The sequence below is a fragment of the Poromitra crassiceps genome (assembly GCF_964638095.1).
Source record: "Poromitra crassiceps genome assembly, chromosome: 3".
NCBI lineage: Eukaryota > Metazoa > Chordata > Actinopteri > Beryciformes > Melamphaidae > Poromitra > Poromitra crassiceps.
Genome location: NC_139625.1, coordinates 8,885,236 through 8,898,372, shown reverse-complemented (window position 1 = coordinate 8,898,372; position 13,137 = coordinate 8,885,236). Strand labels below are relative to the sequence as shown.

Here is a 13,137-nt window from a genome sequence, read left to right as displayed (position 1 = left end):
AGTATAAAGCCGTGGTCCTCACACTTTTTCCACATCAAGGACCCCTAAACTGACCCAAATTACACCATGGACCCCCCCATTTGATCAGATTTTCTCCCAGGGTCCCGCCCCATCTGATAAGATTTTTGCCTTCAGACGTTTTATTACAGAAAGTGTATGAAACCCATTACATTACATTGAATGTAAACCAATGACCAAAATTAAAATACCGGGACATTCAGTCATTGTGTCACTTATGTATGGAATTATAGTGAAAATAAATGATTCCCCTTTTGACTGGGGACCCCCTTGAACCCCCTCATGAAACCCCCTAGGGTTCCCCCGGACCCCACTTTGAGAACCACTTGGTACGAAGAACAACTCTATTATTAGACCGACCGTGTTTCTGCTTGTGGCCTTCATCAGGGTCATAGTGAGACACATTACAAACGGCGTGTCTTTCCAAAGCCGGCCATGTCAAATAGGCACATTTTGGTACAAACTCGAAGTGCAAATGCAACTAACCAGCCCTTAGTTGCACTTCTCCACTTCATGACCCAATATGCTGTCACCCACACCCCTTATTGGCCCCTCCCCTTGCCTCTCTGCCAGTCTGGGACTATGATTGGCCAATAGCAGCAACATGAATATTCATATACTCAACCTGTGTTGTAGGCACCCCATTGGCTGATTCATACGTGTGTGGATGTATATGATTGGTTGTCTTTTTATATCGGTGTACCGGTTAGATTTTTTTTCCCCCCCTACCCTATTTGAACGTTGTTTGTAATGTGTTTCATTATGACCCTGATGAAGAAACCAGCCGAAAAGAATAAGTCTAATAATAATAAAGTTGTTCTTTAAAAGAATAGGTCTAATAATAATAAAGTTGTTTTTTACGTGACGAGTGTTGCTGTTGTCTTGACCTCTTTAGACCTTTCTGCCTTTCTCCACACACCTCGGATAGTCGGTGAGGTTGAGTCAGAAAGCGTCGACACGACGACGTAAAGAAGGCCGGTGAAGCGGCAGAGGAAGCAGCTTTGCCACAAGCCAGCGGTGTGATTATGTTCGCTGTGTCACAGACGCTCATGCAGTGAGGGGCTGCTGCTGTGTGAAGAATTATGTGACAAGTCAACAACAACAAACTCTAGGAAGAGCCTGGCTATTTTATTTATATTTATTTTGTAGCATTTTGTTATTCATTCCGGAGCCTACTTTGCGCTTTTAGAAATTGAGTTCTGTTGTGATGGGTCCTGAGACTTAACGGTGGAGTTTCTGCTCTGCGTCTCAGCCGGAACACTCCAGGGAATATCCCTGCGCACGGCTGATGCTTGAATGACAGCAGGAACATAGAGAGGCAAAGTGAACTTCCTGCTTCAGCACTGTACCAGAGATGTTCATCAGCCATTTATTTTCCCATAGACATTTTGTAAACAAATGCTTATAATAATAGTTTTACTTCAGCAAACCAAACGGTTCAACTATTATTTAGAATCGGGAGAGAGCATAGAACATTTCCCTCGGACCAAAACTTAAAAAGACATTGAAAAAATATTGTGATTTGATTTTGTCCATATCGCCCAGCCCTACTCTGGTGGTGGTCTGCCGTGGAGACGTGTCAGGACTGTCCCATTGTTTGTTTTTTTCAAATTGACTCAATTCAAGTTGCAGAGTTGGGGGGCGTTAAACCTTTACGTGCTATTTCCCTGCAATAACGTCACTTCCTGCTTCAGCACTGTACCAGAGATTTTCATCAGCCATTTATTTTCCCATAGACATTTCGTAAAATGCTTATAAAAATAGTTTTACTTACTAGAAACAGGAGACACCACAACATTGCACTCGGACCAAAACGGAAAAAAAATGCGGATTTAAAGAAAAATATTGTTTCGATGTTTTTTTTTAAGTTTTGGTCCGAGTGAAATGTTCTATGGTCTCTCCCGACCAACAATAATATTCCTCCCCTTCCATCCTAATGCAGTAATTCCAACCGGCAGCATGACACGATTAATTGGTACTACTGGTATTGGTATTTTAATTGGTACTCGGTGAGGAAAGGCAGTATATTAACTAGAGGGCGCTCGGTAGAGTGCATACCTCCGCCGACCTTTCTACAAAGTTTTGTGGTCTTGCATGAATCTGTTTTGAACTTAGGTGCCTTTTTGTGATTGGCTAAGCTCATTGCCACGCCCCGTTTTGGCCCGTCGGTGTGGAAGTTAATCAGTTCTGAGTTGGCTCATGACTGTCTTTTTACCACGTGCGCAGCAGCACGTGGTCAAGAGAAGGCCTTTTGTTTTGGGGGTGGTCCTGGTTGCTACAGGACGCACGTGGTCCTTGTTGCTACATGAGGCACGTGGTCCTGGTTGCTACATGACGCACGTGGTCCTGGTTGCTACAGGACGCACGTGGTCCTGGTTGCTACAGGACGCACGTGGTCCTGGTTGCTACATGACGCACGTGGTCCTGGTTGCTACATGACGCACGTGGTCCTGGTTGCTACAGGACGCATGTGGTCCTGGTTGCTACATGACGCACGTGGTCCTGGTTGCTACAGGACGCACGTGGTCCTGGTTGCTACATGAGGCACGTGGTCCTGGTTGCTACATGAGGCACGTGGTCCTGGTTGCTACATGAGGTACGTGGTCCTGGTTGCTACAGGACGCACGTGGTCCCGGTTGCTACAGGACGCACGTGGTCCTGGTTGCTACAGGACGCACGTGGTCCTGGTTGCTACAGGACGCACGTGGTCCTGGTTGCTACAGGACGCACGTGGTCCTGGTTGCTACAGGACGCACGTGGTCCTGGTTGCTACAGGACAGGACGCACGTGGTCCTGGGCCCAAGTTGCCCTTGTTTTGCCAAATTTCGGCAAATCCGTTCATAACTTTCTGAGATATCCTGCGGACAAACGGACAGAAAACGGACAACATAACGTCCCAGCCAACTCTGTTGGCAGAGGTAATAAAAGAACGTTCCGTTCCTGTGAATGTTTGTTTAGGGAATCAATTCAGGAGAAAACATACAGAGTCGTGATGTCACCGGCACGTCCTCCTGGATAAGCTTTGGTGTGAAGCGCAGGGATCATCACACGTGATCGTCCCAAATGATCTCCATTCCCCGAGGGTTTGGACACAGAAATGTCTACTCATGTTGATCTATGGAACTCCAAGTAGACGGTGCTGGGGCATTCACCTTAGTCTTAGTTCCACATTTGACCCTGTTTTTGTCCAGTTCTGATGGGTTTGCTGCTGAAAAACACTAGCTTGGCTCCAGACCTTCGAAGCCACACCCACTCCACAGTTTGGTTGTTCTTGTATTCTTGTTCTTTCTTTCTTGTTGTTTCCTCTTGTTCTTGATCTTGTATTGTTCTAGAAGAGGAAGTGAGTTTATGAGTTGACGATTCAGTCTCAATATCAGGCTAGAAAAACACTGTAGTGCTTCAACTTGAAAGTAGTTGTGTGCAGACTAGTTCTCCGGGGTTTTTTTCCGCTAGTGCATACAATGTCCTGCTGGATGAAAATAGTAGCCGGCCGTCACTCACATGCCAATTTGAATATCAATAACTACAGTCTCAATAGCAGACACCAGCTGATTACATTTAAAGTAGCTCACCGTCTTCATTATTCCAAGCATAGATAGCATAAGATAGATAGCATAAGATCAGGGGTGCCCAAATTTTTTCCTATGAAGGGCCAAAACTCAATCTGGGTGGAGGGCCGAGGGCCAAAAATAAACGTTGTGGAATTACATTAAAATGTATTGTGTTTTATAGAAAATTAACATTCTAAATCTAAAATAACATTTCAATATAATAATCTACTTTTTATCTGTTTGGTAATTGTAATAATTTGCAATAGGTTATATATATTTAAAAAAACATCTGCATTTGTGGGGAGCTTAAACATTTAATCAGTAAACACCCAGTTAAAAACAGTTGTATTTTCCACCTTTGTAATCAAGAGAGAAATTTGACTTAATTCACAACTTGAAAAATCCTCAAGGTACTTTGAAAATCAGCTTTATTGTCCATCTTTTGTAAACAATTTGCCATGACAATTTGCAGGGATGCAATCTCAGGAGTGAACACAGTATATCCGCAGCCACATTCAGACACTGTTTCACAAAGTCACCACATGAAAAAGCGTGTCCACCCTTTGCAATCAGTGCAGATATCTGATAACTTGCCCGAGTTGCATTCTGGATAAAAAAAAATCGGGGGGAAAAATTAAAAAAAAAAAAAAATCCCCCCAAAATCCGTGGCGGGCCAAAACAAACAGAGCGCGGGCCAAACTTGGCCCGCGGGCCCCAAATTGGGCACCACTGCATAAGATCTATCCTTCTGTCTCGCCACTATGTGATGGGTGTCATTGATTGGTACTGAACGAGGATTTGTTCCCGTTTCCGTGTCTTGGCGACATTGCTGGAATGCTGTGTGTCTGGTGTTTAGCATACGCCACCTGTACTTTGTCATTTACATATTTATGAAGTTGTTAATTTGTCTAAAAATAAAGAGATCAGACAGAAAGAACCCGGATATGTATGTAACGGCTGTGCACAATGTTCAACTCTTGAACTTTGAGACTTATAGTTATAGACTAATCATGATTATCAATGTGTTTGTTCAATAGCAACCGCTCTGCCAATGATGGGAGAGTTGTAGACTAGCACATGCTTCCTCCAGGGATGCAAACTAGTCACCAGGACTCTCTGGTCTCTAACACTCTTTGAGGCCATTTACACCTGGCATTAACATGCGTTTTCTGCCATCAGATTGCAATCCGATTGTATTTTATCACTTGAAAGTACAGGTGTAAACACCCCCAAAACGCATTGAAGAAGGATTGCAATCTGATCGGCCAAACCACCTCCGGAGGTGGTCAGGGACGCATTATGACAACATTTAACACAAGTGTAAATGCAATGCGTCCTCTCAAAACGCATTCAGCAACTACCATATGGAAATACATAATCTTCGGAAGTCGGTGACGGCGCGCACACCTGTCCTGAACGCAATTCCCTGGCAGCACCGCACCGGTGTGTGCCCTCATCTCGGAGGTTTTGCCACGGCTGTAACCACCTGTGTTGCGTTCAGGTAACATCCTAAATTACAATATTATACAATTGAGAGCATAATTTCTCTTTTATATCAACACTTCTCCTTTGGAAAAGGAGTGGAAAATGAAAGGAAAATGAGGGAGAAAGGGTTCGAACCCTTTCCCCCTCATTTTCCTTTCATATAAAAGATAAATTATGCTCTCAATTGTATAACATTGTAATTTAGGATGTTACCTGAACGCAACACAGGTGGTTACAGCCAATGACATGCACGGAAAACGTATGTAGGCAATGTGTGTGTGTCACGGACCCAGTGTCTCCCAGCTCCATGGGAGAAGAACCTACAGAGAAAACTGCTATATCGACACGTCTGAAAAACTACCTCATGAGAGCGCAAAAGCTTTTTGCAATATTTGGGAGGTTTTTCGAAATTTACGTGTTTGCATTACCCGATTTTTATTGCGATATTTAGTAATGGAAACACGGCTTACAGACAGGCCAAGGACAAGAACAAGAAAAGTGGCAGGGGCAGAGCAACGTGTCCTTTTTATAAATAAATAGATGCAGTGCTGCGTGATCGGCCATCGTTTTGTCCAGGTGAAGGGGACATTCACTGCGCATTTGAGCTTAACAATAACCTCTATTTCCCTGTGCATGTATGCAAACATGCATGCACACGTTCAGGGAGCGCGCGCGTGATGACGTTCGAGCTGGAGAGCAATCGGATTGCAATCTGTTCACCCAAAACGCATGTTAGTGCCAGGTGTAAATGGAATCAGGCTGAAGTGATAAAATACAATCTGATTGCAATCTGATGGCAGAAAACGCATGTTAATGCCAGGTGTAAATGGCCTCATAGATGTGGCTGATTAGGCAATAGTAAAGTACAGATTAAGGATAATGACATGTGTTCAGGGGAGGCTTAACCTGTCGCTGCCCAGAGCAGGTTTAACAGGTTTCCTGTTACTGTGGCATACACCTAACCCCCCCACACACACAGTTACACACTTCCTCCTGTGCGCCCAGCCTTTCCGCCTGATGTGTGTGTGTTGTGTGTGTGTGTGTGACAGTACAATGGAGTGTTGTTGCTGACATTGATCTCTGTCGCCCCCTAGCTTGCCTGTCCAGCGGGGGAACAGCCGGCCCATCCGCTTTGAGCCGGCACTGCTGGACTTCCTAGAACAGTGAGTAAAACCTCTGTCACTTTGCACAAGACCCCCTAAAGCAGTGCTTCTCAACTGGCCTAGCCTCATTCACCACCCGCATTTTACCTTAGTCATTAAGTCGCATCTCAAATTATAATTAATCGAATAATTAATAATTTGAGCCTATTTTGGAGCCTCATTTAGCCTCCCTCCACACAACATGTTGGTATCAATGGATGCCTTAGGTCCTCTAGTTTCATATGGTGCCAGTATCTTCACTCTGGCTTTAAAAATGATCCTGCTACAACCTCTGAAAGACATCACTGTCCTCCAGGAGTAGAAGAACTTTTTTTCTCTCATGCACACATCCGCGCTCCACTCAAAACGGGCCCGTGACCCACTTTTGGGTCGTGACTAGCGGTGCACCGATCACGTTTTTTTGCCACCGATCACCGATTGCCGATCGCCTATGGGAAATATCCGCCCAACCGATCATCGACCGATCACCGATTACCGATCACCGATCACCGATATATAAACTCCTCAAAAAAAGTTTGGAAACGTTATTTCGGTCGATTATTTCTCACCTTTAATAATACCAATTGGCATTGTATTTTATATCGTTGGAAAGCCTGATTAGTGATAGGGCTTTTTTTTTTTTTTTTTTTATATATATATATATAAAAATATCGACAATCAGCCGAAATAGCATATTTGAGGTCAAAATCGGCCGATACAGATTGCTTGCCGATCGATCGGTGCACCCCTAGTCGTGACCCACCAGTTGAGAAACACTGCCCTAAAGTCATGTTTTAAGATGTTTATAAAATTGTTTCCCCCCCCACAAAAAGGTTATATTATCTTGTTGAAATCCTTAAAATGACTTCCACTCCTCCTCCGTCATTTAAAAATCCATAGCAACCAATCAGGGTGATCTAGATTCTAGAACATAACTATCCATTATTAGCCAATCGCAGCATACAAACAAGGGCTTTAACTGCTGAATACTGGACAGGGATTGGCTCCAATATTTGTGATGTCACTAATCATGTTTGTTGAAAACGGCCTTGGCCGGGTTTCCCAAAAGCTTCTTAGCGCTAAGAAGCTCCTTAGACCCCTCCCGTGGAGCCTTAAAGGATGGCTTTACCATGGTGAATATGAAGATCTATTAAATGTCACGCACCTATGGAGTTGAAATCCGTTGAAATTTTTAAAATTGGTCGTTTCTACACAGAGAAATCAAACAAAACCCATTCTGTGGGGTGGGGGGGGGGGGGAGGGGAGGGGCGGTTGCAGGAGGCAGAAATCCTCCACTTCCCACAATGCACTGGGCTCATGGTTTTCCAGTCCAATGATATTGATTCATAACTCCCAATTTATATCTTATAATGCCTTTTCCCATGGATGCTTGCAGCTTTTTACCCTGTTAGACTCGCGTGGTTTGGTTCTTAGCACAACAAGATCTTGTAAACATCTGTAAACATTAATATTTTTTATAATGCAGCAGGTTAGAGGTTCTCAAATGTTTTTCAGCCAAGGACCCCTTACAAGATAGAACATATACCGGGGACCCCCCCATTCTGATTTGTGATTTTGGGCTAAGCTTAATTGTTTCCACAGTAACGTGCTTGACTTTTAAATTGATAGGTTTGTTAGATTAGAATGTAATCCATGAACAATTTTAAATATAAAGCATAACATATTTTCATTGAACTATGAAGCTTTTGCAAAAAAAAAAAGTGTTTATTTTTATTTTCCTGAAAACTTTTCGTGGCAAAGTGCCACGGGGGGTCCCCGGACCCCCATTTGAGAACCATTGACCTGGGTTCCTGCTTCCACAATTTACAGCATTAGTTCTTTGAGAATTTCTTTCATATCCAAGCAAAATTGGTATTGTAACTGAAATATCGATATCATATCGTAAATCCAATCCAATCGGGACCTTGTGGATTGTATCAAATTGGGAAATCAGTGGTGATACCCAGGACTATTTTTATTAATATATCGTATCGGTCCGATGAGCTAAATAACAGCAATGTTCATATCGGTTATTGGTATCGGCCAAAGTCTTCATATTAAGAGAAAAAAAGCGGTAAATCTATGATTTATGGGCTTTTTCAAATGTTTTGGAAATAAAGAAATGCACAACTTTTTCAAATTCCGTGTTTACATGGGTTTTTCAATATGCGCCAAATTTGACTATCATAGAAAGTGGTTTCTATACAGATACTATTGACGGCATTGGTAAATATCGGTTATCGGTATTGGCCAAAAAGTTCATATCGGTGCATCCCTACTTGGAACTGATTGAGATTGGTCAGCCGCACTGACCCATGCTCAGTGCCTCATTTACCTGCCATGCAAACTTGTGCATCTATTTTAATCCCCGGCCATACTGAGGCTATTTGCATCCAGGCAGCAGGCAGGCAGCACCTCATACATTCAATCATCGTTACCTTTTGAGCCCAACAAAGACTAGGCCTGTGCAAACAAATCAATACAGCCTAGTATTGCAAGATTTCACCCTGTGATACTGTATCGAGTTACCAGACCCTCATCGATACATAACAAACAAAATCACGTTTAAAAAAAAACCTAAACCTAAAAAAACTTTATGCTGGAGCTTAGTGCATCCAACCAACGCCTACCCAATGCGCACACATTTACACAAACTTTTTTTATACAGTTTCTATATTGTTTATAGTTTACATAGCTTTATATAATACATCAAATCATTGGTATGGGGGATTTCTAGCCTGGCAATGCATCACCAGACCAAAATAAAACATGAGCTCAGAGATTCTTCAGGAGATTTAATCACCATGGGAGAGAAATCAATTTCTTTTCCTTTTCTGTTCCTTTTTCCTTTCTTTCTTTTTTGACAATCATCCTGATCTAAAACTGGAAATTCTGAATGAAATAGTTTTGACTCAATTTGTCTGCTGAGTTATAAATATAATGCGATGTAGCAGATCAGTGTTGTCTGCGGAGTTATAAATATAATGCGATGTATTAGATCAGTGTTGTCTGCAGAGTTCTAAATATAATGCAATGTTTTAGATCAGTGTTTGCCAAACTTTTTTTTTCTGGGGGGCCTACTTAAAAAAAATGACAAAGCCAATTCACAACACTCCTTATTTATAAATCATGAGAAGAGCGAATTTGTGAATAAATTAATGTTCCTCGCCCTTTTTACTGCCATTTCCACATCAGCTTATTGGCACGATGGATGATGGCATCGACCTCTGGGCCTTCTACATCGGACAATCGGGATGATTAATTACCTGTTCGAATTAGAATCTTTGCAGATTTAATAATAAAAATGGCCAACTCCACTCAGCCGTGACGCGCGGACGGTGTTAAACAAGCGCAGTTCAGAGAAGCGGTAGATCGGAGAGGGAGGGGAGGATGAGCAGAAGCCTGTCGTGGTGTTGTGAAAATGTTAAGATAAAGAAGACACTTCACGTTCTTTCCTGTTTTCAACCCAATGTGAGCAATGTTACAAGTCTTCAACTGTGAATTCAACTCGCCTGTTTCCAGGAAGTTGCTCGATTGCATAGGCTGCTGCTGTGTTTCTATCTCTCCTTAACGTAATGTTAGGTTTCAAAACAGAGCCCACACGAATACTAACGTTATCCGCCAGTAATTGTGTCAGTTTCCTGCCAGCTAGTTAAATTCCACACACACACGTTGTTGGTCAGGATCTGTAACGCTAACGTTATTTGTTTTGTAGTCTTCATTCGCCTGGCTGTGTGCTATAGTAGTATTAGCCTATCCAAGCCCGCTGCTCTCTCATGACATGTCGAGCTCAGCTGTCCTGTTGTAAACATGAACGTGCATTGCATCGGTGCAGCGGCATTACGGCACCGCAGCGACTTGGTAAATCATTACGTAACCAGCCGTGTATTATGTTGAATAGGTCAACTGTGATGGCAGACTGTCTTTGATAAAACAGACTTGAGAAAAGAGTGGTCTTTCTTATTGTATTTAATTGTTTGAACAATGGCACAAATCTCTCCATTAAAATGATGAGAGCAGAAAAGCATCATTCTGTTTCATGTCTTTATACTGGAACATTGCTGACGTGCGAGGTCAGATAGCATTTTGCTAGTCATAGAATGAAAACAATCGAGTTCTTATTGAAAAAGGTTACAATGATAGATGCACGAGGGACATTTTTTTGATACATCTCTGGGAACATCCAGAAGTTTCTTAGTGCTTATCTCAGCAATAAACCACATTCTTTCCCACAGACAGAATCCATGAAATATGTTCTACTGGCATAGATAATTCATGATTTCTACCACATAAACCAGCCAATTTGAAGAGATATATGTTTGATAAATCACAACTTCATGTTATGGACGTTATTGAAAATATACACATGTTAAATACTTTATGGAGGAGACCAATTAAATGCATTTAGGGGGAGTTAACAGGCTGTCTCTTTGTTTTTATTTCCACTCATCAGTACAGATTTAAACATTAAAGTTTTAAACATTTTAACTTTATAAATGAGACCAAATAAGTGCATTTAAGGTTAACAGGCTCTGATTTCTTTCTCATCAGTAAAACAAACCGATATTTAAGATATAGATTTTAAATAAAAGCCTATGGAAGAAATTCTGCAAATGTATCCGGCGACCCAAATAAAGTCGACCCAGTCTTTGTGAATGGCTGTATTAGACTACCCAGGTGGGACACACAGCAAGTTGCATTTTCAGCTGTATTTTTAATTTTCCATGCAATTATTATTAATTAAGTTATTAGTATTGCAATGCATGTCAATGCATGTATCATATTGCAATGTAACGTGAGGTCCTCCTTGCCAATACCCAGGCCTACCAAAGAGCAGCGTGCAGCATGTGCAGAAGGTGGGCGTCGCTATAGGCATTATCAGTCTAGCATAGATTATATTTATCTGCTGGGTTTTCCCCATCATAAAAAAAAAAAACCCTGTAAAAGAGCTGTGCCTTTATCAAGATTTTACAATGTCTGACCTACTGAGTATTGTAGAAAAGCAAAGGACCATATGCACAGTATATATTGGTATTTGTGCCTTTGTTAATGACCGTTTTACACTAGAGATGGACGGGGAAGATTAGGAGAGGAAGAGACACTGAGAGAGATGACATGTGGCAAAGGCCCTCTGCCCGGGATTTGAAGTTTGCATTAGATGCAAAACACCTTTGCCAGTCGCTCATATCCATTTCAGACAGATCAGGCAGAACATGTTCAGATCAGGCAGAACATTGCATAAAATGTGATGCTGGTATGGATTTGTGTTCATGGGTTTGAGTCATCAATACTGTGTGAGATTGTGGTTAGGTGCTGCCCGGGGGGGGGGGGGGGGGGGGCAGATAGGATCAATAACATCCTCAGTTCCCTCTCTTCATCAGGACAGTGGGTCTCACAGCATTTTGCCTTCAGTAGTACCCCCTTTCCCTGATTTCTCAATCCAAGTACCTCCCTTTACCCGACGACAACATTTTGCTTAGAAAACTACAAGAGAAAACGATAGCATTATGATGCAACGAATGAATGATACCCCACCTTTTATAGAATTATAGAATGTAATGAGTGCCTCCTGAGCGGACTTATTTTAATGTTTCGTGATGTTGCAACATTTTCGTGATTTATTCTTACAATTTTCCATTTTCCCCCTTTCTCTCAAGTACCCTCCTGTAGTACCTCCACGTACCCCTAGGGTACGCGTACCCTGGGTTTGGGACTGCTGTACCACTGCTCTAGGACAGAGGAAATGCCATTTTTGCCCCCTAATCTGTGTCAGTAATCAGTCTGTAATCTCTCTCTCTCTCTCTCTCTAGGCCTGTTGGCATGCCAAAAATGGAAAAAGTTTATTTGCACAACCCCAGCTCAGAAGAAATAAGCTTAATATCCATATCAGCCACAACTGCACATTTCCATGCGTCCTTCTTTCAAAACAGGGTAGGTACTTTTTGCTCTACCCCCCCCCCTCCTCCTCCTCTACATCTACTGTAGCCCCCTGCCTGCTCTGACTTCCTGTGTTCATTCGTCATCATGTTTGAGGTCAATTCGGCTGAATTCAATGTGCGTGTGTGTGTGTGTGTGTGTATATATACATATATATATATATATATATATATATATATATATATATATATATATATGTATATATGTATATATATGTATATATATATATATATGTATATATATATATATATATATGTATATATATATGTATGTATATATATATGTATATATATGTATGTATGTATGTATGCATGTATGTGTATATATATATAATATATATATATATATATATATATATATATGTGTATGTATATATATATATATATATATATATATATATATATGTGTGTATATGTGGATTCTGGGGGGTGTATATGTGAATTCTGAATATATATATATATATACACATACATATACTTTTTGTAATGTTTCTCTCTCATGATGTATTGTTGGGTGTAAGGATGTCCTTGTGTTTGGTGACGGCATCACACAACTGGAGTGCCTGGGTTAAGTTGAGAGCACTTCCACCCTCTAGTGGCGACAGGCAGTATAACCGCTATGGCTGGTGTTGAGAAGGGAAACAACACCGGTGTGATTGTGGCACCACCGTGACAACTCCTGTCTCTTCTATAGACAGTTTTCTGAGAAATGTGTTGCTAGAGAACAGTTAGAAGCCTAGCTTATTTCCTGTCAGTTATTCTATTAGCAAACACCGCAACAGGAAGTAAGCTAGGGGCAAGTTAGAATGTTAATGTTGTCAAGTTAAAAACCATCTATATGAGCGGTTCTGTGCGTCAAACCATGCTGGTGAGCTACAGTTGTCAATATGCTTTGCATGACTGTCACCAAAACAATAGGCGTGGATTCGTTTTCCTTGGTGATTAAAGTAGCTGGACTAGTGCTGATGTGTTTTCATCTCACCAACTGCCTCTTTGCTGCGTGGA

General features: G+C 41.7%; 1 protein-coding gene across 1 annotated transcript in view; it reads left to right on the top strand.

Annotated features, from left to right (window-relative positions):
* LOC310774281 (transmembrane protein 131-like) overlaps positions 1 to 13,137 on the top strand; it is a gene marked incomplete at its 5' end in the record, with an annotated part of 80,124 nt that overhangs the window by 19,083 nt on the left and 47,904 nt on the right. The window contains 2 exons of the mRNA XM_083634324.1: positions 6,149 to 6,217; positions 12,007 to 12,127. Coding sequence (XP_083490450.1) covers positions 6,149 to 6,217; positions 12,007 to 12,127 — 190 coding nt within the window. The remainder of the gene's footprint in view (positions 1 to 6,148; positions 6,218 to 12,006; positions 12,128 to 13,137) is intronic.